Genomic DNA, 27,323 nt, shown 5'->3' with positions numbered 1-27,323 from the left:
GGTCTCCCATATGGCAAGCTTATGGTTTTTCTGTTATGATTTGATTTAAAAGTTGAAGTGAGAGTCTTGTTAAGGAAAAGTTCACAACAAGTTGTAAGGTTTCTTGTAGCCAAATTTCTTGGACATTGGTTCCCCAGTGAACTTTAACTAGAGCAGGATAACATATTCTAGCTGCTTGATGACTAGTTTGATTCTGGTTCTTGGACTGAAAAGTATAGTTCTGATGGATTTACTGAGTCCTGGGTTATAAGGGTGCAATCCCTGAAACTAGCTTTGATCACATGACCATGGGTTGACTACCACGGCCCACCAATTCTAGTTTGGAGGGGGGAGGCTATCATGATACAATGGGGAGTAGATAGTCACCACTGAGTTTTGGGCATTTTTTTTGTCCAGTATGAAACAGGCAGTCTGGAAACTAGTCTTTAGATGTTGACCCATCCTGAAAAAACGAAATGAATGGCTGTCAGGTACTCTCAGCTATGTCTATATTTAATTTGATATTCACTGGGGACTTAATGTCTGTAATCCAAATATCAAAAGACACCTGATTTGCTACTGCTGGCTTAACAGCTCGTTTGTGTCCATCCTTTTGAAGTATTGACTGAAATGTACAAGTGACGTTCTTGTACTGGACATGCCAAGTCATAGAAGTTTACAGCACGGATACAGGCCCTTCAGCCCAACTTGTCCGTGCTGCCCAGTTTTTACCATTAAGCTAGTCCCAATTGCCTGCTTTTGTCTCATATCCCTCAATACCGTTCTTACCCATGTAACTGTCTAAATGCTTTTTAAAAGACAAAATTGTACCCAGTTCTACTATTATCTCTAGCAGCTCATTCCGGACATTCATCACCCTCTGTGAGAAAAATTGCCTCTCTGGACCCTTTTGTATCTCTCCCCTGTCATCTTAAATCTATGACCTCTAGTTTTAGACTCCCCTACCTTTAGGAAAGATTGTTATTTTATAGACCTCCATAAGATCACCCCTGAGCCTCCCACACTCCAGGGTAAATGTCCCAGCCTATCCTTATAACTCAAACTGTCAAGTCCCAGTAGCATCTTAGTAAATATTTTCTGCACCCTTTCTAGTTTAATAATATCCTGGTAGTTGTGAAAAAGGTTGCTGCTCGTGTACCTTACGTTGCCGTCTCTCAAGGCTGAACAGAAATCGGTTACACAAAGGTATATCTGTCAGGATATATGAATTAAGAGCAGAAGTAGACCACTCCACCCTTCAAACATGCTCCTCCATTTAATAAGATCATGGCTGATCTGACTGTAACTTCAACCCCACATTCCTGCATTTCACCCCCTTGTTAATCAAGAATCTATTGAGCTTGCCGTAAAAATCTTCAAAGACTGTGCTTCCACTGCCTTTTGAAGAGGAGAATCTGAGGAAAAAAATCTCCTCATTTCTCATAAATGAGTAACCCCTTATTTTTAAAGGGCTGTGCCTTCCTATTCATTGTTATTTATTTCATTCTCCTTTGCGGCATTCATAATTTGAAGTAAAGAGCAGAGATATATTCTTAAGGTGACTGCTGAAAGTTGTTAATTTTAAGGGTGTAGCAAAGCTGCAAGTTTTAATTGCTTTCACTATTCAGAATGATGATGCCCTTTTTGGTCTCAGAATACCATCAGGTTTTTGGATATCAGACTTCTGAATAATTTACCACTGACTATTCGACTTAGAACATTGTTTTCATACAGGTCAGCTATTTTACTTAAGTAGGTGACCAACATTAACAGCAGTAATACTTGGAGCAACAATCATGAATCCAAACACAATGCTCCACTTGTTGTTTGAATAATGCATCTTTGGCACATTTTTGCATGTTGACAAAAGATCAAAAGTAAAGATTCTTTTAAAAGTAATTGGAATCAAACATAAACTGTGTTGTGCATAATTTTTTAATGGATGATTGCTGCCTTTAAAAATAAATGTGTTTTGCTTGTTAACATGTATTTATTATCCATGCATAAATATCGTGCAGTGTAATTTTAAGACCTTCCTGCTGAAGCATGTGCTTTCAGTTCCTTAGTCTTAAGTTCTTTCCACCACCAAAATAAACGCATGATTTTCAGGCCCAGCAGCAACACCACATTTCAAAATTGTTCCAATATCCATCCGGTATATTTGTAGAGAAATAGTAAGGATATTATTGTATTGATTTGCAAATCAAGGTGGCACAGTGGTTAGCGCTGCTGCCTCACAGTGCCAGGGACCCTGGTTTGATTTTGGCTTTGGGTGACTATGCATTTACCCTGTGTTTGCTTGGATTTAAGCTGGATGCTCTGGTTTTCTCCTATAATTCAAAGACGTGCAGGTTAGGTGGATTAGCCATGCTAAATTGTCCCTTAGTGTCCCAAGACGTGTAGGTTATTAGTAGGGCAAATACATGCAGCAATAGAGACAGGGGCTGGGTGTGATGCTCTGTCAGAAAATCGCAGACATGATGGACCAGATGATCCCCTACACTGTAAGGATTCTATGAAAAGACTCTTGACTTTTGTTTTGATGTGCCTTTGCAACCAGAACTACTCTGGAGGATAAGTTGCATCAGTTTTTAGTTCAGTCGAGCGTGGGAGAAAAAGATCCTCCTAGAGAGGGGTGTACTTCCCTGAATCATTTGAAAATTATCTTAAAATAGTCCAACCAAGTACAGTATTTTTAGAGATATTTGGCTGGACCGATCTACTCTTGCAGTCACAAACGGTGGTGTGAGTGGAAGGGCTAACGTGATGGAGAAGTCAGGAAAGGGAAATTATGATAAAATTGGAAAGGATTTTAGTTTTGTTGAGAATTGTGACATTTTGCTTTTATTACCAAATAGATTTTCCATTTGTCACAGGGAACATTAGGCGCAGACAAAATTAATTGTGATATTTTTTAAAAAGTCTCGCAGACCTAAATTCCTGCGGAAAAGAATAATTTTCCTTTACAATTAGACCAAAAACAATTTCTGAATATCGAATCCACCAGGGTTAGGTTCTTGATGGGTAAAAATTGCAGAAATGGGAGAATTTTGTGCCAGTACATATGTTTTGTTGGAAAATACTTTCAAACTCCTCTGTAAATAAACAATTGTTACTTGAATATTAATGCCTATTGGAAGCGATGAGTTTAGAACACTTGCATTTGAAAACAACCTTGTGTCCTCAGAACATCCCCAAATATGTCCAAACCAAAAAAATGACTTGGAAGCATAATCTGTGTTTATTTTCTGTAGGTAAACACAAGCCAGTTTACACACTGTGAGATCCCTCAAACAGCAGTATCTGTTGTTTGTTTCTTAAAGAAGCAATGTTCAGCAGGCAATTAATTACAACTATTAATCATACACATTTTAAAGTGAAAATTGCCTTTGATGTTTACCAGTATTCTCGTTTGAAATATTATTTTATAGTTGGTGATATGTTTCTGAAATTTCATGTCTGCTGTTCTGATGCTTCTCTTGAGAACGAAAGACCTATCCACATTTCAGTGTCTGAAATGTATAGTATGTAATACCATGGCTTGCAAAGAGATCCAGTATGTTCCAGGGCAGTGCAATTGGAGTGTACCCATCAATGCACTGGAACTCTTTCCTCCTCCCCCACCCCAAGGAGTTCCCACGTAAGGTTTATACGGCAATTGTCTAAGAGTGCAAACTTCTTATAGGCAATTGCCTTGCACTGGGGGCATCTGAAAATGCAATTTAAGTCACAAACCTGAAATGTTCTGACTGTGTTGTATTAGAATTTAAGGATTAAAACCATTTCAAACTTCAGGGTAACCACTGTACAGGCACCCCACCTCCTTCACTGGCAATGCCTGACCTGAATCAATACCCCTCCTACTGACAATCCTACCCCCTGACCCCATGCACATACTTTTTCCCTAGCTTGTCAAAAACATTAAAACATATCTGCTTTATTGCTGTTAGTGATTTAAGAAGGACCATGACTCTCCCTCTGATGCAGTAGCACTCAACTGAACGCTTCAGGAGCAGGCTGCCCTATACAGCTCTCGCCTGGCCATATCTGATTGTCACTCCGTGGAAATTCAGGCCCTCTTCAATCAGTGGCATTATGCATTTAAAAAAATGGAAATGCTGGGGTATGAAGGGAATTAAAACGTCATCACACAAAAGTTTGAGGTCCAAGCAGGTGATAAGGCAATAAGAGTTGATGCATTGCTTCAAACTGTTGGGTGTGACCGTTGGAATATTTGGGAAGATTATGGTTTTAAAACATTATGAATCGAGAGATCTGAATTAGCAATTACCATTTTATTTTTCACAAAGGCATTTTAATTTTAACTTGACTCATAGAAGGTGAAACGTTGATCCAGATCTCATGGTTCTTTGTATTAATATTTTCAGTTACATTTTATTTCCATTTGGCAAGTTCTTCCAAATCTTTGTATTGTCTTTATCTACATTAGGCAAATTTATGTTGGTTATCTTCAGTTGAATATCGGTTTTGCTCGACATTTTTCTTGCATTTTCTATGTAGGCTGTTTTTTGCATATTCTAATTATGAATTAATTTGCCCCTGTAAAAACAAAGCTCAACTGTATAAATGAACTGGCATTTGTAATTAAAAACTTGAATCTGTTATTGTGCTGCACATTTGTCTTGGGTTTGAAGATGGTTGATCTGGCTGATATGGTACGTAGGGTATTTGTTATGCATGATGTCTAGTTGTGTGTTATTTGTCCAGATCATGGCACATTCTTTTTGCTGCTCTCACTTTACCTCTTCATTTTGTTGTCATTGGGCCACAAAATGGTGGGACTTTTCCCACAGACTCTCCTACCGTCTGGTTCAGTCCAAGGTAATGGTCTCCAGGAGTTCATATTAGCGTTGCATTTCTTCATGTTGGTTTTCAGCATATCCTTGCAAACTTCTGCCCACTTCAGTGACTGAGCTGAAAGAAGCAGACTTGCTTTGGAGCTTGGTATCTGACATCTGAGCTAAAGCCAATAAAGTTGTTAGTGAATACTTGTGAGAGGATGCCAATGTTGGTGCATCTGTCCTCGCACTTAATATGCAAGATCTTCCACAGGTAGCATTGCTGGTATGACTCCAGGGCTTTGAAGTGCCTCCTGTACATTATATCATGTTTCAGCCCTTGACAGTAGGGTAGGGATCATGACCACATGGTAGACCATGAGGTTGGTTTCAGTTTTGACATTGCTCCCTCAAGTGATCAAAAACTGCACAGCAGATTCAGCAAGCTGCTGTCAAAGCAATAATCATCTTGCTTACTCTGTGGAGCCTCCCTTGCTTTAACTGTGTATGATTAATGTCACTGCCTGCAAGTCAGTCTAGCCTTTGTAATTGATTAGACACATTTGTTGAAGGATTGAGTTAGATGATCTTCTCCAATGTATGTTCCTCCTCTTCTGCGTGTTTTGATCTTTAAAAAGTGCTGAAGCCAGGTATGCATGTATGAGTGATGTATTAGATTTACAAGTGCCATTTACCCCTTCCTTCATAAACAGTGCTGAAAGTTTGAAATGTGTATTAATGTTTTTGATGTAATGAGATTTAAAGTTTTCTTTAATGTCATTTAGTGGGTTAAATAAAATGATGGCAGTTTTGATGTGTCATAGAATCATAGAACCCTAGAGTACAGAAAAAAGGCCAATCAACCCATTGAGTCTGCAACAAGTCTGCACCACTGTCCAACAGAGAGAGCATCTTGCTCAGACCCACACCACAGCCCTATCCCTGTAATCCCCACACACTTTCCCCACAAATCCCCAAAACTCTCATCTTGAGACACTAAAAGGCAATTTAGCATGGCCAGTCCACCAAACCTGCACTTCTTTGGACTGTTCATAGTGATGTCAGTATTGAATCTTGTTTTCACAATTAAAAAGTTAAATAAATCAATAGTGGTGGGTGTGTATAACTATTTGAAATGTTCTAAAAACTTTAGCAAATTTGAAATTGAATTTTGTTTCTTTTTCAAATCATTGTACATTACTATTCTCCTCTCTGAGCTTAACTGGTTTTAGACTAACTGCAACAAAGCTTAGTGTTGATGTTCTATACAAAAATTTCCTCCATTCAAAAAGCTTTCTTTGCCCTTGGGTTCAAATCAGAAAATAAATGTTTTCCACCCTTTTTGCAAAAAAAGCTATTTTTCTTTGTTTTTCTTCAACTGAATGTGAACTTCAGATGTATTTTTATTTTTCATGGATCCACTTTCTCTTCCTGTACTCAAATTGATGCATTCCAGAGGAAACTAGATAAGAACATGAGTAAGAAAGGGATAGAAAAAAATGTTGAACAGATTAAATAGAAAGAGATGGGAAGAGGCTCATGTAAGACATAAACACTGGCATGAAACTATTAGGTTGAATGACCTATTTCTTGATGAGTAAGTACTTTGTGAGTTCCTTTTTGAAGAGCACTAGAAGAAGACGTCAGAGGAGAAAGTAGAGGCGATACATGTAAGGAAACTAATAGATCTTTTTCAACTGTGTATTAAAACTATTGTTTATGCTGCACACCATTTTAGAATTTCCTTACTCTTTTCTCATTTTATTCTCATAACTTTTAACACAGGCCCCTTCCCTGCCATGTTCAACCACATCCCTGTCACCCAAACTCTTTGATCTCCTTACCTCCTTTGTGCAGCAAAAATTCAGACTGAGCCAGCACATCTATTTAAACATAGTTGTTGCGGCATGTAATTGGAGAAGTTATAACTTTCTAATTTGTAGTAATCTGGTACTGTTTTGAATTGTGCTTGTTGGTGGCGATGTTTCTTGCCATCTGTGGTGCAATTGCATTAGAGGTGCGTTTTTTTAGAAGCAAATTTTAGGAAATGGAATTGATGTAAAATCTTACAGATAAGAGCATATCTAATATCTGGCAATTATTATAATTAATATTATTATTGGCATCCATCTGGCTCAGGAAACAATGGGTGGTACCCAGGTATATGTCATTCCTGTATTGAACGTTGGCTGTTGTGGCTGTAGAGGCTAATTTGTGTCCCTGGTGGTGCTGGCCCAAGGTCCACTGATGCTTTTTCTTTGGTCTTCTGCTTTTCCTGTGCTGACTGTTTGTTCTCAGGTGCTCTAGTACACAGTAAGGACTTCTCATACAGTAATTCCAATCTCAGTCAATTTGAGGTCTCACATGCCAGCGTCCTTTTGTTGCATTCATGGACGTTAGTCATACACTGATACCAAGCTTGTCGTGGATTGTGAAGGGATTCTCCCAGTCCACAGAGCTGCTTTTGTAGCTGGGTAACTCGAGCACAGACCGTTTTATGGGCACTCCTCTGGATGCCCATGATTCTGTGGGCGCTGGATTTCCAGCGTCATCAGCTCCATGCCAGAAATAGGTGCAGAGCTGCAAAATTATGTAAATTGACTTTTTCATCTATTCTAAATCTCATTAGCGGGCCTGGGACTGAAATCTCCAGGCCTGCTAGCCTCTTCTCTCCACTCCCACCCCCTCCCCTCCTCCTCCTCCTTCTGCTGCCCCCATCCTAGCCAGGAGTGGTTCACTCCAGCATGGTTTAGTATAACTCACTAGTTGCAGGGAGCTGACAGCCTGACCCTGCTGTAGTGAAGGGGGGCCATCAAAATCTCAGAGGGTGAGGTGCCAATGCCAAGGGGGCATGACCTAATGGGGTGGGGCTTCTCAGGGGCAGGGTGATCAGTGGGTTGGGGGTTCCTGCTATCATTATGCTGGTGATGTCTATGTTGGTGTACTTCCATGTTCATCCTATCTTGCCAGGAGATGGCCAATATTCATCTGAGATAATGGAGGAACTATTTCTGTTTAAATGGAATTGGAAAAACAAACATTAGGTATATTGAAAAATGTTACTTCTACCCTTGAACTGTAATTGGAAAATTAAGTTTCCAGTACAAACACGTCCTTGTTAAAAAGTATTGCAGGATTACTGCAACAAATCTTTTAAGTCCTGTTATTGGCCTGTGTCTGCATTTATTGATGTGAATAGGCCTTTGTCAAAACTAGAAAAACAAATTTTAAGGAGAGAATACTGTGATTGTAACTTTATGCAAGAAACTGTAGACTCCCTTTGGTGCTTTCCTTTGCTAGTGGCTGATGTGAAACTTACTACAATATTGAGAGGTGACTTAATAGAGGTTTATAAGATGATGAGGGGAATAGATAGAGTGGACATTCAGAGACTCTTTCCTCGGGTGGATGTAGCAGATATTAGGAGGCATAACTATAAGGTTCATGGTGGGAGATATAGGAGGGATGTCCGAGGTAGGTTCTTTACTCAGAGAGTGGTTGGGTTGTGGAATGGACTGCCTGCTGTGATAGTGGAATTGGACGTTTTAGGAACTTTCAAGTGGTTATTGGATAGGCACATGGAGCACACCACAATGATAGGGACTGGGATAGCTTGGTGCTGGTTTCAGATAAAGCCTGGCACAACACTGAGGGCCGAAGGGCCTGTAACATGCTGTACTTGTTCTGTGTTTAAGTGCCTTGTCCAAATTGGGTTTGAGACAGACCACAGTATATAAAACCTATTCAACAGCTTATGTATCAAGGGGAATCAGTCTACAGAATTAATTAAAGCCTGAAATGTAGACAACAAGCCTTGCATTGTTGAGAATATTTAATAAAATACTGAGGATACTAGAGATCGGAAATAAAAACAAAATGCTGGAAACTAAGCTGATCTGGCAGCAACTGTGAAGAGAGAAACAGGAGTTAACATTTCAAATCCAATCCAGTACAACTCTTAGGAATACTGAATGTTTTCCAACGGTAATATGTCAATAGAGGAGAATAGTAAACATCGTCTGAGCAAGTTATTTGCATTTAAAACTTAAATTATGTTGTTAAGTGAAATATCTTTAAGCAGAACATCTATATCACGGATAAAGCAGTTTGGAATACCAATATTTAATTAACTACCTTCTCATATTAACATTCACCTATCTCCAGTAAAATGATTATCTTGAGAGCAATGCTTTTGACCCTTTTAAAACGTTTGTGAAGCCATTGCAGATATCAAAATGCTCTTGCATTTATGTCAATACATCATATCGTAAAAATACCTCAAACCACTTAGCATTTGATGAATTTCTTTGATCCTCTAGAACTGCTTTTGCAGTGCATGACATGTATTTTTTAGTGCTAGAAATAATCACCTAAGTTCTAATCACCTACTTAGCATCCTGGAATTATTACAAAAGCAAAATGTTGCAGTTGCTGGAACTCAGAAATAAAACAGAAAATGGTAGAAATATTCAGCAGGTCAGGCAACATCTGTGGAGAGAAACAGTTAATGTTTCTGGTGGATGACCTTACATCAGAATAGTTCTCATGAAAGCTAATCCATGTGAAATGCTAACTTCGCTTCTCTCACAAATACTGCCTGACCTGATGAGTATTTAACATTTCCTAAAATTGTTGGTTGTGCATGGAAATATTGGTAGAAGTTTTTTTTAATCTTCCAGTAAACATAAAGTCTGTTGTTGCAGTACTTTGCTCAGATTGTATCTCAGTGAACTACAGGTCACCTTTTGTGGTAAATGCTAACTTTGTACTCGAGTAATCAGCAAACTCAAACTTGTGTTTTCTGCCTTCAGTATCTATAGGTGTAATCACTTTATTGCCAGATATTTTAGTGAAAGACCCCACAGTAGTGCAGAACATGGTAATAGTATGCCTATTCTGGTGCATATGGACTTTCTGTTAGCCAGTCACACACAAACCAATGCTTTGTAGCTAATGGCTGGCTGGAAGAATTGAGGTAATTAATCGTTGCACAAAAACAGAATAGATTGGCAAATACTTTTACCAGGTAACTGAGTTCCTTTGGTGCCAAACTTTGCCTTGATAATTTTGAAACGCTTTTCAATGTGGCCATTATGCATATGAGAACTTTAACATACATATATTTTCAGTGAGGTATGATTATGATTGAATGGGCATATCGCTGCTATTCCCCTCAAGCCCAAGAAGGCCAATTATTCTAGCCCTGCTGAAATTCCAGTTTGGCTTTTGTGTGGGTCTGTGTAGCTTAGTTATCAAATGAGCCAACAAAGAAATTCAGAGTTTTATTTCAAATTTTTAAAAAAAGTTAACTTGCTAAGTAAATTATGATCAGAATTTGATAAGCAGCTGAAACTGACATGACATGAGGTGGGGTAAAGAAAACACATGTTTGAAGTTGCCTCTAGTTTCCAGCTTCCAATTGAGAGATGCATTTTGTGTTGATGTAACGAGCAGCTATGTTCAGACCTGTAGCCTAAAATGGTCAGTGTTGCAACTTAACGAATTTCTTCCCTAGCTGGCTGGCTGCAACTGGTAAGTTGGTGTTGCCATGCCACGTGAAAGAATGTAAACTTCGGTACTTGCTGAGTTCCCAAAACTTTTCTGAAAGAGAGCGGTCATTGGCAACATTCTGAACATTGGTCTGTTAGGTACATCAGCTACGTAACTCCTTTTGGCCACACAATCTAACAGGGTAAGTTTCAATTGAGCTACATCAATGCCCACGTTTGTCCATTTTGATTTGAATGGCATAGTGGTTAGCACCACTGCCTCACAGTGCCAGGGACCCAGGTTCAATTCTGGCCTCAGCTCACGGTACAGAGCTTGCATATTATATCCCTATCTATGTGAGCTTCCTCCGAATGTTCTTGTTTCCTCCCACACTCCTATGTTGATTGTAAATACTTTGAGTTACAGGGATACCCTGGGTGTGATTACTGACAGTGCAGATTCAATGGGCCGAATGGCCTCCTGCATTGTAAGGATTCTATGATTAGTGGATATATAGAAAATAGTCTTTCTCCGTAGCTTGTGAGCATAGATTTAAACCGTGCCTTCTCAAAGTGCATTTAATTACACCCCAATATTACAAATCTGGAATCTGCAAATAATTATTTATAAATTCTCAACAGCATCCTAATGCTTGTTTTTTTTTCTTTTCAGCATGATCGACTCAGCAGGTAAGAACTTAGCTTTTTGTATTTTGCATGTACTACATCCTTTGTCAGTAAATAAAATAGCTGAGTATTTTTTTCAGTTATCAGCTGTTTTCTTACACAGGCTGTGTGAACAATGGTAACTTAGATAATTAAAGACAAATGTATTGACTAATTTTTGGTGAAGTTCATGTAGTTATGTTTAAAGAATTGACTGCAGTTGATCACAGCATCTTTACACCTCATTTAAAATTATCAGTATAGTCTATTGGTAAAATGTTTGATAAGATTCATATCTCATATCTGTAAATGATATAAACAATATTTATGCATTGCTTTCAGTTTGTCCATCTTAAAATAAATGTGAAGCACTGAAAATTGCATGGAGTACCTTTGTGTCAAATGGTTTGGAGCTCTCATTGTGGGGGTCAGTGATTCCACATTTATTTGCTAGTATGAAACTTTATACATACCTGATAAATATTGGATTTATCACAAGAAGAGTTCCTTAACAATAGATTCACTCATTGTATAACTGGTTTAGACATTCATGCCTGAATCACACAAAGCATTGTCAAGCCATTCTTTTGTTTGTTAAAACTGTTCACTGCTCCAGGAACATTCTGGAATGCAAAGATAACCCCTGCTTCTTTACTGCAAACCACCTTCTTAAACTCCTTTCAGCTCCATCCTCAACCCCAACAGAATTCATGGGCTTCTTGATCACTAAGATCAAGACCATTCAGTCTTCTGTCCCGGGGCCTCCCACTAGGCTAAACTTATTCTAAAGTTCCCTCTACCTAAAGCCAGTCCTCACATCTTTCTCTATTTTCTATCTCTCCTCATGCCCTGTCTAAGCTCATTTTAGGAATATGGGAACAGGAATAAGTCATTCAACCCATTGAACCTGCTCCGCCATTTAATATGATCATAGCTGATTAGACACTTCAATGCCTTTTACACCCACTATCCCCAAAACCCTATTATTGTTCATCAGAAATCTATCAATCGCTGCTTTAAGCATGCTCAATGAGTGATCTTCCATAACCCTCTTGGGTGGGGAATCCTGAAGATTCCATGAGACTCGTGATAACAACAACTTACATTCATAGAACAATTTGGACTAATAAAATGTTCCAAGATAATGCAGAAGCATTATAAAGCAATGTGGCACTGAGCCACATGCAAAGGTATTAGGTCAGATGACCAAAATGTTAGGCAAGTAAGTAGATTTTAAAGACCATCTTGAAGAAGGAAAGGGAGATGGAGAGCATTTAGAGCTTGAAGCTATAGCAGTTGAAGTCATAGCTGCCAATGGTGGGGTGATTAAAAGGGTTTCACAAAGTGCCAGTGTTTGAGGGGTGCTGATATCTTGGAGGGTTGCAGGGCTGGAGGAGATTTCAGAGGTCAAGAGGGGTGAAGTCATGAAGGGATTTGAAAAAGAGGCTGAAAATTTTGAAACCAAAACAACATTTATTGACCAGGAGCTGGTGTAGGTCAGTGAACACAGGAGTGATAGAGGAACAGGACTCGGTGTGGGTTAAGACATGGACAGCAGAATTGTGGATGGATCGCTGGGTGTCATTATCAGTGTTGTTGTGTGAACAGGAAAAAGAACCATTGCAAGTGATCCCCTGAGATTGATTATTACTTGTATATCATTTCTTCCCATTCCCTCATTTCCTCTGGTTTCCTTCAAGGATCTATCCTTGGCCGCCTCCTATTTCTCATCTACATGCTGCCCATCAACAACAACATTTAAAGCACAGCATTTAGTTTTCACATGTATTGCAGTGATACCCAGCTCTATCTAACCACTATCTTTCTTGATTCCTGCACTGTTGCTAAACCATCCAACTGCTTATCTGATATCCAGTGCCTGATGATCAGGAATTAGTTTCAATTAAATGTTGGGAAGACTGAAGCTATTGTTTTCAGTCCTCACTGCAAACTTTGTTCCATAACTGGCAACTCCATACCTCTCCTTGGAACTGCCCAAGAACTTGCAGGTGCCCTGGCAGACATATTTAAAATGTCAGTATTCACGGGGGAGGTGCTGGGTGATTGGAGGGTGGCTCATGTTGTTCCGTCGTTTAAAAAAGGTTCCAAAACAAATCCGGGAAATCATAGGCCAGTAAGTTAGACGTCGATGGTGGGCAAGTTATTGGAAGATGTGATAAGGGATAGGATCTACAGATATTTAGATAGACAGGGACTTATTAGGGAGAGTCAACATAGCTTTGTGCGTGGTAGGTCATGTTTGACTAATCTATTAGAGTTTTTCGAGGAAGTTACCAGGAAAGTGGAGGAAGGGAAGGCGGTGGATGTTGTCTACCTGGATTTCAGCAAGGCCTTTGATGAGGGTCCTCATGATAGATTAGTTAGAAAGGTTCAGTCGCTAGGTATACATGGGGAGGTAATAAATTGGATTAGACACTGGCTCAATGGAAGAAGCCAGAGAGTGGTTGTGGAGGATTGCTTCTCTGAGTGGAGGCCTGTGACAAGTGGTGTGCTGCAGGGATCCATTGTTGTTGGTCATCTATATCAATGATCTGGATGATAATGTGGTAAATTGGATCATTAAATTTGCTGATGATACAGAGATTGGAGGTGTAGTGGACAATGAGAAAGGTTTTCAAAGCTTGCAGAGGGATTTGGACCAACTAGAAAAATGGCAAATGGAATTTAACGCAGACAAGTGTGAGGTATTGCAAGGACAAACCAAAGTAGAACGTACAGGGTAAATGGTAGGACTCTGAAGAGTGCAGTTGAACAGAGGGATCTGGGAATACAGGTACAGAATTCCCTAAAAGTTATGTCACAGGTGGACAGGCCCGTAAAGAGTGCTTATGGTACATTGGCCTTCATAAATCGGAGTATCGAGAATAGAAGTTGGAGTGTTATGGTAAGGTTGTATAAGGCATTGGTGAGGCCAAATTTAGAGTATTGTGTACAGTTTTGGTCACCTAATTACAGGAAGGATGTAAATAAGGTTGAAAGAGTGCAGAGAAGGTTCACAAGGATGTTGCCGGCACTTGAGAAGCTGAGTTACAGAGAGAGATTGAATAGGTTAGGACTTTATTCCCTGGAGCGTAGAAGAATGAGGGGAGATTTGATAGAGGTGTATAAGATTTTGATGGGTATAGATAGAGTGAATGCAAGCAGGCTTTTTCCACTGAAGCTAGAGGAGAAAAAAACCAAAGGGCATGGGTTAAGGGTGAAAGGAGAAAAGTTTAAAGGGAATATTAGAGGGGGCTTCTTCACGCAGAGAGTGGTGGGAGTGTGGAATGAGCTGCCGGATAAAGTGGTAAATGCGGGGTCACCTTTAACATTTAAGAAAAACTTGGACAGGTTCATGGATGAGAGGGGTGTGGAGGGATATGGTTCAAGCGCAGGTCAGTGGGACTAGGCAAAAGATGGTTCGGCACAGACAAGAAGGGCCAAAAGGCCTGTTTCTGAGCTGCAATTTTCAATGGTTCTAAGACTAAATCATGCATTTGCAAACTCAGTTTAATATATTACTCCAATATGAGTCTCCAACAACATATTGATGCCATCAAATAAGACCATCAATTTCCACTTCTGGGACTTTTCCTCTGCCTTTGATCATCTGCCACTGAAACTCCCATTCATGCCTTTGTTGCATCTCGACTTGTATATTCCGATGCACTCCTTAAACCTCTCCTCTCTACTTCACTCCTTTAAGATGCTCTTTAAAACTTAACTCTTTTATGAGTCTGCTAAGTCTCTGTCCTTGGTGCATTTTCTACATGGTGAGAACTGGGCAGGATAAAGGCTGAGCAATTTTCACCTTTGCTGTCTCAGAACTATCCTTGGCAAGATTAAGTCACCAACTCCTTGGTCTTGAGGCATGCTAATTCTATCACCATGCACTTGTTGCTAAGCTAACAATCTTTGTGTTGGCTCAAACACATTCATCAAATGGATGACGGCTTTCTACCCAAAGACCTTTCATGTGGTGAACTGGCCACTGTGTCACAACCTCCTGGGTGACGATACCTCTGCTATCAGGGCACCAGCAACCAAGGTATGAAGGACATTGACATTGATGACAGGGAGACAGTTGCTGGTAGCTCTGGAGGCTGACTGTTTAGTGAGACAGTAGAAAAGGCAGGCAGAAACCAAAAGTTAACTGATTGTGAAGAGGATCCACAGAAAATTGAGGCCACCAAATTGTGCATTTTCTCAGTCCACTGTCTTCCTCTCCAGCAAATGCATCAAATATCATAATGGGTTTTCTGAGTCACAGTAAGTGAAGCTTAATACAGAGTTGACTACCATGGCCCCAAACCATAATGTTACGAGACGAAAAGCTGCTGATATTTGGTGTTCTTTAGGAGGGTTATGCTTGCATTAGAAGCGAAAAATGAAAGGTGATCCTTTGGAAACATATGATTGAGAGGCTTAACCAGGTAAGTGCACAAGAGGATGCACAAGAGATGTTGGATATTGGAGGCAGGCAGCAACATGTTGGGCACTTAACCTTATTGAATGGTGGAGCAGGATTGAGGGACCAAATTACTTTTGTTAATCCTATTTCTTACGTTCTTATCAAACTTCAGGATGTTTTCATGTTGAAGCTCCTATATAAATATAAATTGCTGTTGTAACAATACTTTTATCATACATTTTTGGAGTTGGATGTCTGTCTGGAAGGTGACAATTTCATCATCATTTCATGTGGACTTTTGATTTGCAGCTATATTAATATGAAGCTTGGTGGCAGCTGAATTTTGTGTTTTATAGTCTGTAACATAACTATAATGTTGGCTTTTATGTTTAGGTTGGATTCGGGATCATCAAATTCCTCATCAGCTGACAGTTACAGTGACCGGTTGTTGAGTCGAACTAGTTCATACACACGCAGGGAGGATCGACTGTCATCCCTTAGTAAACTAGAACAGGAAGACACTGTAAAGGACTACAAGAAGGTAGATATTTGTGGTGGATTTTTGATGTTGGGTTCGAATGGTTTGTAGACTTTCGGGTATGACTGACAGCTTTGATATCTGAAAAATATGCTGTTTTTCCTTGTCTTAGCCTTGCTTTTTGTCCTCCAACACACTCCCATACACAGGCCCTTTCCAGCTTCAATTTTATTTTGTGAAGTTGAGGTTCGCAGTGAGAATACTACAATCTTTAAATCTGAACATTCTCTACTTTCATGAATCATTAAAAGACTGTAGAATTGCCTCTTGCTGAAAATTCTTGTATTCTCCTTTTTTAACCATGTTTCTCCCCCATTCAGTGGTCAAATACATTCATAAACATTGTAGACCTACATGCCAAATAAAAGAACTTAGTCACTAAAATATGTTGAGCTGCCGCGATGGACTAAATGTAGTGCAGAGCTCTTTCCTGATGCCAGATTTTTGAACAGCAGAATGATTCTCACAGTTTGATTCTAGCTCATTTACCTGGCAGTATATCTAATTTCCTGTCTCCAGAATATGTGAGAAAATTGAAGATCTTGTAATAAAATTAATAAAAACATGACAGCCAAATTTAAAAGTTTTGCAATCAATTTGGTATGGCTAACAAATAATATGGAATGGAGCACAAGTGTATTCATAGCAAGACCACAAATTAACAGTCAGAAACTATTAACACACAGCATTAAGAATACATTGTGTAGGGAAATCCATTTTATAGTAAAATTTTTATAGTAAAATCTTGGAAATTTTCAGGCATATTTTAAACAATTAGCCATTTCAGTTTCCAATGAGGAAGCAAAATATTAAGATGTCTTTATTCTGGGAGAAGCCTTGACTAGTGTGGGGCTCCAACATGTTAAGTGAGATTTTCCTCGCACCCACCGTATATTTCGTGGTGGCAGCCCGTCATTGGCTGGCGGCAGGATCTTCTGCTCCACCACTGTCAATGGGATTTCCCTTTGAATGAACCCCCTGCTGCAGGCAAATCCGTGGTAGGGTTCTCCACTGGTAAGACTGGAAGATCCAGCTGGCATGAATTAATTTTGTAGTTATTAGATTTTGAGAGCCTCTTTCTGCTTTGTTATGAATTCCTTTCTAGAATGTCTTAAATATTGACCTGTCGGAGGTACTCTGCATATGTTTGTTCACACCAGATGTTAATTTATTATTGTGAAAGTATCATTGTTGCAAGGCTTGGAGGATGTCTAATTTTATATTGGAGCCTTGATGCAGACACGCAGCATTTCCGACATTGCAGCTATTTTTAAAATGACCAAACAAACTCAAGTTGTGCAAGAGGAAAAGCATGTTGCACCGATGTGACTGCTAGTCAGGAACAATTCTGGGACTGTCTGAATATTTGGAAGTTCAACCTGGGCATATTTGATCTCTATCTAAAGGATTGATAATGGACAGTTTAGACTTGTTGATTTGAAACCAAATCCCAGGGGTGAGAGGGCAACATTAGCCACTTAATATTTAGTATATAATATTTACATTGGACTTCAAAACTTAAGGGGAAGGAATAAAATCAGGAAGATCTTTTCCAAAACTGTCAATTAATAATTAATAGGTCGCTAAGTCATCTGATCATAGGAGTTATGAAAATTAGGCATCTTTACAGAAGGCTGCAAATGATTTAAAACATTTTTACCTCTCAAGTATACTTGCATACAATTTCAGTGGCTTTGTGGTTTGTGTTAACTTCATCATAAATGTAATTGCTCCTTTAACTCCATATATAGTAACGAGTCATCCTGCTGAGCATTCCATCTGTAAACAGATATAAATCATCCTTGTTGGCTTCAGGATTAAAAAGAATCAGTGAAAGAAGTGGTCTGTTCTGAGATCTTTAAATAGACATAGCCCATGCATAACACGATCACTTCAGATAATCTTTGTCACTGCTCTAATTGCTGGGAAATACTTACGCAAATTTGCATCATGGTCGAGAAAAATACTTACAAAAAGTCAATATTTCTGCTCATTATTTTCATTCAAATGTGCAGCTATTCTCTTTCCTTCTCTATCATGCCATCTTTGCCGATCTTTCCCTTGCCCCTCCTTCCTGTCTGCCTGAAAGTGAATGTCTCTGTAAGTAGCAAAATTTAAATTTAAATAATCACAGGAAGTAAATTCCTCATGTAGCTCTTCTACTTTATTATTATCTTTGAAGAGTTTTTGAAAAGTATGTACCAAAGTAGAACGTACAGGGTAAATGGTAGGACTCTGAAGAGTGCAGTTGAACGGAGGGATCTGGGAATACAGGTACAGAATTCCCTAAAAGTGACGTCACAGGTGGATAGGGTCGTAAAGAGTGCTTTTGGTACATTGACCTTTATAAATTGGAGTATCGAGTATAAAAGTTGGACTGTTATGGTAAGGTTATAAAAGGCATTGGTGCGGCCGAATGTATTGTGTACTGATTTGGTCACCTAATTACAGGAAGGATGTAAATAAGGTTGAAAGAGTGCAGAGAAGGTTCACAAGGATGTTGCCGAGACTTGAGAAGCTGAGTTACAGAGAGAGATTGAATAGGTTAGAACTTTATTCCCTGGAGCGTAGAAGAATGAGGGGAGATTTGATTGAGGTATATAACATTTAGATGGGCATAGATAGAGCAAATGCAAGCAGGCTATTTCCACTGAGGCTAGGGGAGAAAAAAACCAAAGGGCATGGGTGAAGGGTGAAAGGAGAAAAGTTTAAAGGGAATATTGGGGGGGCTTCTTCACGCAGAGAGTGGTGGGAGTGTGGAATGAGCTGCCAGATAAAGTGGTAAATGTGGGGGTTACTTTTAACATTTTAGAAAAACTTGGACAGGTTCATGGATGAGAGGGGTGTGGAGGGATATGGTCCAAGTGCAGGTCAGTGGGACTAGGCAAAAGATAGTTCGGCACAGACAAGAAGGGCCAAAAGGCCTGTTTCTAAGCTGTAATTTTCTATGTATTTAAAAGAAAATGCCTAGTAGAATACTGCATGTGAAGGTAACATTTACTACTTAAATTAATTCTAAATTTAGTTTATTTAATCATTGATTTTATTTTGCAGTTATATGAAGAGGCCTTGACTGAAAATGAGAAACTTAAAGCCAAACTTCAAGAGACACAGCTTGAACTCACTGAAGTAAAAGCACAGCTAGAGAAAGCTACACAGGTTCTGAGAGATTTTCATGAAAACTTTCTTAAAATTTTGAATGCATTGCTATAAAAAAATCCTGTTGTTAATTTAGCACAAACTAATGTAGGTGTTTGTTTCAGAAGCAAGAACGAATTTCTGATAAGTCTTCAATGCTGGAGATGGAGAAAAGGGTAAGTGATGCCACCCCTGCCCCCAGCATCCTAACAGAAATTTCTAAGCATGTACAAATTGCCCAGGCAAAAATCTCTTTGTTAGTTTTTCAGCAATTTAAACCCCCCAATTGAAACTTTTCAACAAATCTCTAATGATAACAGCTAATCACCCTGTACAGGTAATATGCAAGAAAAACTTGATTGTAAGTGATAAAAGATATTTTGCTCCTTTATTTCTAAAGCTTTATATTAAGCAAAACAAAGATGATAACATCAGATATTAGAAATCTTTCCCTATAATTTGCCACAAGAACATTTTGAGGGTAGAATAATAAACAACATAGAAGTTTTAATTTATGCCTGAGTAATTCCATAGATTTGAGAACAAAATCATGGAGTGAACAGAATGCAGAAGTATATCATGAACCGAGCAGGGTGGGCTGAAATTAGGGGCATATTGCAGATATTCCGAGTCATCACAGAATTGCCCATTAGCAAAGATCCCTGTTGGGTGCTTGTGAGGTAGGCATGTTTCCAGGCTACCTTGCTACTTCTGCCAGCTTGCATCTGTTAGACTGAGTGAATTTGCACACCTACTAAAGGCCCACATAATTATGGACTCGAAAGGAACAGAGAAACTAAGGATTTTATATTTCTGGGATTACCTTCTGTATGCTGTCGACTGTTCCAGTCATGATCCGTTAACTTGCTGATAGCTGTATGTTGGCCTTGAAAGCAGAAGTGAAAGTTGGAACAAAAGTGCATTTTTAAAGTTAAGACCAGAAATGCTTGTCTATTTTTGTTGTTCTAACATGAAGTTTAATTGGTCTTTAACAGGAAAAACGAGCTTTGGAAAGGAAAGTTTCAGAAATGGAGGAAGAACTAAAGGTATGATGTGGTTTTGGCTCTTCATTATGTAAGCATGAATGGCATTTCCCATGAGAAAGTGTTTAATGTAGTCCATTGTGCAAGCAATTAGGTGAAGAACATACTTCATTATTGATGTTAAGTACTTGGTACACACTTTGGCCTCCTAGTAAGGTGTATTAGCAATTCTTAACCTAGATTTCTAAAAATTGTGCTTTTCCCCATTAAGTTGATTGTTTTTTTTATGTGGATAAAACCAGTCTAACTGGAAAATCACAGGAATGGGTCATTTCTTCTGTTGTGTAACACTAACAGCTAAGTATTGTTCTCAACTCAAGACCCAGAAAAAAACACCCATTTATGAGGGAGGAGCCAGCTGAGTGACTATTTCTCATTCCAAACTATTCCTGAGGGTCTTAAAACTGATGACTGTTCTGATTGAGAGGGAGAGCATTAACTTTTAAAAAATAAATTCAATCTTCTGGAATTTTTTGAGGATGTGACCAGTGGAGGGGACAAGGGATGAATCAGTGAATGTTATGTATCTGGACTTTCAAACGGCTTTTCACTAGGTCCCACACAAGAGATTAGTGAGCAAAGTTGAAGCTTACGGGGGTATTGGGGGTGATGTATTGACATGGTTGGCAGACAGGAAACAGAGTGGGAATAAACAGGTCCTTTTTGGAGTGGCGGGTACTGCAGGGTTCAGTGCTGGGACCCCAACTGTTCACAATATACATTAATGATTTGGATGAAGGAATTGAATGCAATATCTCTAAATTTGCAGACAACACTAAGCTGGGTGGCAGTGTGTGCTGTGAGGACAATGCTAAGAGGCTGCAGGGTGACTTGGACAGGCTGACTGGGCACATACTTGACGAGTACAATATAATGTGGATAAAATGAGGTTATCCACTTTGGTAGCAAAAATCAGGAAGGAAGATCACTATCTGAATAGTGGCAGTTTAGGAAAAGAGGAAGTGCAATATGACCTGGGTGTCATGGTGGAACAGTCATTGGAGGTTGGCGTGCAGATGCAGCAGGCGGTGAGGAAAGCTTGCCTTCCGGTGAGGAAAGGTTGGCATGCTTGCCTTCTTAGCAAGAAGATTTGGTAGAGAAGAAAGGATGTCTTGCTGAAGTTAAATGGGGCCTTGGTGAGGTCACACCCTGAGTATTTTGTGCAGTTTTGGTCTCCTGGTCTGAGGAAGGACATTCTTGCTATTGAGGGAGTCCAGCGAAGGTTTACAGAATGGCAGGACTGACATATGAAGAGGGACTCGATTGACTGGACCTTTACTCCTTGGAATTTAGAAGAATGAGGGAAGATATCATAGAAACATATAAAATCCTCTTGGGACTAAACAGGCTAGATGTGGGAAGAATGTTCCCGATATTGGGGAAGTCCAGAACTAGGGGTCACAGTCTAAGAATAAGGGGCAAGCTATTCAAGACTGAGATGAGGAAAAACTTCTCCACTCAAGAGTTGTGAACCTGTGGAATTCTCGACCACAGAAAGCTGTTGGGGCCAGTCTGTTTCTCGTGTTCAAGTTGGAGCTGGACATGGGCCTTGCAGCTAAAGGGATCAAGGGGTATGGAGAAAAAATGGGAGTGGGATACTGGAAGTGCATGAATAGCCATGATCATATTGGACGGTGGTGCAGGCTCAAAGAGCAGAATGGCCTACTTCTGCACCTATTTACTGCATGTCTATGTTAAACTTCCAGTTAGTATCTGAAAGAAATTACACCATAAGATTTCAGGCTTTATCAAAAACGTTTACCTGCAGGTAAATTAAGCAAAGCAAATATTATTAATTCAACACTTAATCTTTACTTTTTAACCCCAAAAATCTTAGCAGGACACTTCTTGTTCTAACTTTATGTCTACTTGAGTCTCCTGTACATCACAGGATCTTCAGGGTCATTCTGTGCTTAGGACATTGAATGGAATTTGTGGAGAGACCAAAGACTGGCTTCAATCTACCAAGTTTTTCTCTACATTTGGGAAAGTGCATGACATTCCAAAAGTAACAAACTAAAATTGCTATATCTGGATGTTAACATGCAATGCTATTGAAATAGTTTGTGCTTTGTGAATTGTTCGTACAGTTCATCTTTGGTAGGATAATTTAGTGTACTCCCAAGATCCTTGAGCTTAGTTTATAAAGCTTTGTGGGAAAATCTGAATTTGAACACATAGAATCAATAAATGAATTGCACAGTGAGCTAAACTGTGGGAGCCCTCAAGGGATTGAGGCAAATGAAGGACCCAACACTGATATCAGAGAATACCTTGAAATTGATGAGTACAGGAAAAGCACCAGGCATAGAAAGCTAGCAACATAACGTCTAAAATCTTTTGGAGAATCAGAATTAGAAGTGATAACAGAAATTTGTGATCAAACATATGACAAAGGATACATTCCAAGCAACTTGAGAAATTCATTATTAAGTAACCTAAAAACCTAAAGCAATGGAGTTGATTTAGAATTGTAAACTTAAATAATCTCATTAAACTGACCTTAAAAATTATTGCAGAAAGCAATGACATATTTGAAGTTGTTTAAGTTTATTTATTATTGAGTGTCACAAGGAGCTTACATTAACACTGCAATGAAGTTATTGTGAAAATCCCCTAGTCACCACACTCCAGCGCCTGTTTGGGTACACTGAGGGAGAATTTTGCACGGCCAGTGTACCTGAGCAGCACATCTTTCGGACTGAGAGGGGAAAACTGGAGCATCTGGAGGAAACTGGAGCACCTAGTGACCCATGCCGAGAATCAAATCTAGGTCCATGGTGTTGTGAGGCAGCAGTGCTAACCACCGTGCCACTCCAACTTTTGGACCTGGATTTGGATTTGGACCTGGAGTAGGAACAACAGAGAGAATATTAATCCTAAATACAATTTTGGATAAAAATCTAGAGATAAACACAAGAATAGGTTCTTAATAGACTATTAAAAAAACATTAAATCATGTTTGTTGCCAAAACCTAATACATATGCCATTGAAATGTGACATTGACAGTAAAGATTAGATTTATCCAGAGCCTATACTGAGACCACATAGCGAGCATTAGACTAGAAGATGGATGATTTGACATTTCAAGACTGCAATAAGACTGTGTACTTTTGCCAACATTATTCAATCTGTACACACAACAAATATTCAGAGAATTAGATGTATTAACAAGGGTAAAAGTTGGATGACGACACCACACTGTTTGCAGAATCAGAAGAGGCCCTGCAAAATATCATAAATCAAGTAAAATCTAGAAGTTTAGTATATCAATTGAGCATGAACACCAAAAAGACAAAAACAATGGAAGTTAGGAGGAAAACATTAAAGAAACTAGAGTGAAGATTTTAAGTGGATGTTGGAAAAAGTCGATAAACCTATCAGTGCAGTTTCAGAAAAAATGGAGGAATCACTGATATGTTGTTTGCAGTTAGAAAGCTCCAGGAGAAATGCCAAGAACAGAATATAGATCTCTAAACCACATTTGCCAAGTTGACCAAAACCTTTGACATGGTCAGATATGAAGGTTTTTGGAAAATATTAAAGAAATTCATCAGTGATTCTGATGCTCATATGTGAGCACGATAGCATTCTCACAAATGTCCTGCATGATGGTGAGACTTTGGCCCCTTTTTTTTATTTTCGTTCATGGGATTTGGGCATTGCTGAGTCAGCCACATCTTTGTGAATCTAGAGTCACGTGCAGGTCAGACCAGGTAAGATTGGCAGATTTCCTTCTCTAAAGAACGTTAGTGAACCAGTAGGTTTTTTGCAATAACCAACAATAGTTTCATGGTTATCTTTAGACTTTTAATTCCAAATTTTTATTGCATTCAAATTTCACCATTGGTTGGCACAGTGTTTAGCACCAAGTTTCTCAGCACCAAGGAGCCAGTTTGATTTCAGCCTTAAGAGATTGTGTGGAGTTTGCATGTTGTCCCTGAGTTTCCTCCCACGGTCCGAAGTTGTGCAGGTTAGTTGGATTGGCCATGTTAAATTGCTCCTTACTATCTAAAGGTGTGTAGATTAGCAGATTAGCCATGGTAAATGTACAGGATACAGGGATAGGGCAGGGTTGGGCTTGGGTAAGAAGCTCTTTCAGAGAATTGGTGTAGACTCGATGAATCAAATGGCCTCCTTCTGCTCTGTAGGGTATTCTGTGGCCATCATGGAAATTAAACCCGGCCTCCTGAACATTTCCCTGGTTTTTTGGCTTGCGGGTCCAACGACAATGCCACCATGTCACTTTCTCCCCATTCACCAATAGCGTTGAACAGGGCTGCATGCTCGCACCAACCCTGAACATATTTTTCGATATGTTCTCCAGTGCTTTCCAGGATGATGATTCTGGCATCAAAAGCAGATATCCCTGGAAGGGAAGTTGCTCAATCTGAGACAACTCGAGACAAAGACCAAGGTCTCCAAGGACATACTTTGCAATTTCTTGTTTGCTGATGATGCACCAGTTAAAGGTTCGGAGCTGGACAGGCAATGTAACATTGGCTTCTCCAATGTATGTAACAACTTTAGCCTCTTGATCAGCATGAAGAAAGCAAATGTACCAGGTTTCAAACCCAAGGTTACAGTCCATACCAAGCCATATTTTTGCTTTGATTTGATTGATTGTTGTCACATGTATTAGAATACAGCGAAAAGTATTGTTTCTTGCGTGCTATACAAAACAAAGCATGTTGTTTGTCCATCGTCTTCGATGAGGACCTCGACACAATTAGTCATTTTGAAGCTGGATGCAATGTGTCCAAGGATGACTGATCAGGCCAATTCGGGCACGGAATGTCTTGGCACATATTGGTCAGACTTGTGTAGGCACTGCAGTCGTTGTCGCTGGTGGCTCTGGACTTGCACATCTCGCGCTTAAGTTGTGCTTCAGTAATGCACCTTGCTTCATAAGCTTGACAGCCCTTGTAGATGAGGCAGCGCCAGGTAGGGTGGTTTTGTGCCAGCGTTTCCCAGGTGGTCGTGTCTATGTCAAGCGACTTCAGGGAGGCCTTGAGTATGTCTTTGTAATGTTTCTTCTGCCCTCCATGCGAGCGTCTTCCAGCAGACAGTTCCCCAAAAAGGAGCTGCTTGGGTATGCGCTCGTTTGGCATACGGATGACATGACCTGCCCACCGGGTCTACGCTCTCATCAGCAGTGTGTGGACTGATGGTAGACTTGCTGTAGAGAGAACTTTAGTGTCTGATACTTTGTCTTGCCATTGGATGGGTAATATTCTGCAAAGACAAGTCATGTGGAAATGATTGAGCTGTCTTGCATGCCTTCAGTACTCAGTCCACATTTCACAGACATACAGGAGAGTAGTGAGTACCACGGCGCTGTAGACCTTCAGTTTTGTTGCTGGGCTGATTCCTCAACATTCCCACACAGTGGAGTCAGTCGACCGAAAGCAGAACTTGCCTTTACAATTCTGCAGTTAACTTCTGTATCAGTAGTCATTGCTCGGGAGCGGGTGTTGCCAAGATAAATGAACTGGTCCACTGCCTGTAGCTTCTGCCCTTTGATTGTGATTATGGGTTCTATGTACGGTACATGACTTCAGTCTTTTTAATGTTGATGGTGAGTCCAAAGTTGTCACAAACTGTGAAAAATTTGTCCATACCGATTTGCATCTCTGGCTGTGAGCCAGTATACAGGGCACAGTCTTCAGTAAAGAGAAAGTCTCTCAGAACAGTCTCCTTCACTTTGGTAATAGCTTGAAGTCTCCTCAGGTTGAAGAACTTGCCATCCACTCTGTACTTGAAGCTGATTCCAGCAACACTGTCCTGGAAGGCATCATTCAGCATGGCAGTAAACATCAAGCTGAACAGTGTGGGTGCGAGCACACAGCCCTGTTTGATGCCATTGCTGAGTGGGAATGCCTCAGAGGATTCTCCGCCATATAGGGCTAACGGGAGGACTTTGAATAGTGTGGATGAACAGAGGGATCTAGGTGTGTGTGTACATAGATCCCTGAAAGTTGGGAATCAAGTAGATAAGGTTGTTAAGAAGGCGTACGGTGTCTTGGCGTTTATTGGTAGGGGGATTGAATTTAGGAGTCGCAGTGTAATGTTGCAACTGTACACTACTCTAGTGCGGCCGCACTTGGAGTACTGTGTGCAGTTCTGGTCCCCGCATTACAAGAAGGATGTGGAGGCGTTGGAGAGGGTGCAGAGGAGGTTTACTAGGATGTTGCCTGGTATGGTGGGGAGGTCCTATGAGGAGAGACTGAGGGATTTAGGGTTGTTTTCGTTGGAAAGAAGGCGGCTAAGAGGGGATCTTATTGAAACATATAAGATGATTAGAGGTTTAGATAGGGTGGATAGTGATAGCCTTTTTCCTCGGATGGAGAAAGCTAGCACGAGGGGGCATGGCTTTAAATTAAGGGGGGGTAGCTACAGGACGGATGTCAGGGGTAGGTTCTTTACCCAGCGGGTGGTGAGGGATTGGAATGCCCTGCCTGCTGCAGTTGTAAATGCGTCTAGTTTGGGGGCGTTTAAGAGATCTCTGGATAGGTTTATGGACGAAAAGGGATTGGTATAGGCTAGTGGGTCATTGTTTTTGTAACTGGTCGGCGCAACATCGTGGGCCGAAGGGCCTGTTCTGCGCTGTAATGTTCTATGTTCTATGTTCTATCCAGTACTCTGGCCGTCATGCCATCATGGAACTGAATGAATTTGGGGAGGCAGCCGAACTTTGACATGATCTTTCACAAGCCTTGTCGGCTGACAGTGTCAAAGGCTTTTGCAAGGTCAACAAAGGTTGTGTAGAGCTCGCAATTCTTCTCCTGACACTTCTCCTTAAGTTAGCTCGCAGCAAAAATCATGTCAGTGGTTCTGTGACCTTTGCGGAATCCACACTGTGACTCTGGAAGCAGGTCCAGCTCCTGATGAGTGACCAGACGATTTAGCAGGACTCTTGTGAGGGTTTTTCCTGTGATGGAGAGCAGTGAGATACCTCGGTGATTGTCGCATACTTGCCGATTGTCCTTCGTCTTGTAGAAGTGGCCTTGGTCACTCTGACAGCCTGCCTGTCTTTTCTCCTGACAGTGACATAGTCGATAAGATGCCAGTGCTTAGAGTGGGGGTGCATCCAGGAGGTCTTGTTACGGATAGGCAGACGGAATGTTGGAGTTTGTGTGCTGCACAGGTCTTCATTAAGAGTAGGCCGTTACTGTTATACTTGCCCAATCCGTGCCTCCCAATGACTCCCTGCCAGATTGCAGGGTCACACCCTGCAATTTATATCACCAGGCAAGATC

The 27,323-nt window shown here is 40.2% G+C and overlaps 1 protein-coding gene across 4 annotated transcripts in view; it reads left to right on the top strand.

Annotated features, from left to right (window-relative positions):
- Positions 1-27,323, top strand: part of LOC145357047 (protein phosphatase 1 regulatory subunit 12B-like) — a 235,361-nt gene that overhangs the window by 191,935 nt on the left and 16,103 nt on the right. For 3 of the 4 annotated variants that reach the window (XM_080210108.1, XM_080210109.1, XM_080210105.1), the window contains 5 exons: positions 10,941-10,957; positions 15,738-15,885; positions 18,937-19,041; positions 19,146-19,196; positions 20,016-20,066. In XM_080210108.1, the coding sequence (XP_080066234.1) occupies positions 10,941-10,957; positions 15,738-15,885; positions 18,937-19,041; positions 19,146-19,196; positions 20,016-20,066 (372 nt within the window). The remainder of the gene's footprint in view (positions 1-10,940; positions 10,958-15,737; positions 15,886-18,936; positions 19,042-19,145; positions 19,197-20,015; positions 20,067-27,323) is intronic. The other variant, XM_080210107.1, reaches the window with a different exon arrangement.

Source organism: Carcharhinus amblyrhynchos, chromosome 22, assembly GCF_965287045.1.
Source record: "Carcharhinus amblyrhynchos chromosome 22, sCarAmb.v2.hapA, whole genome shotgun sequence".
NCBI lineage: Eukaryota > Metazoa > Chordata > Chondrichthyes > Carcharhiniformes > Carcharhinidae > Carcharhinus > Carcharhinus amblyrhynchos.
This window is presented reverse-complemented; position numbering and strand designations above follow the sequence as displayed.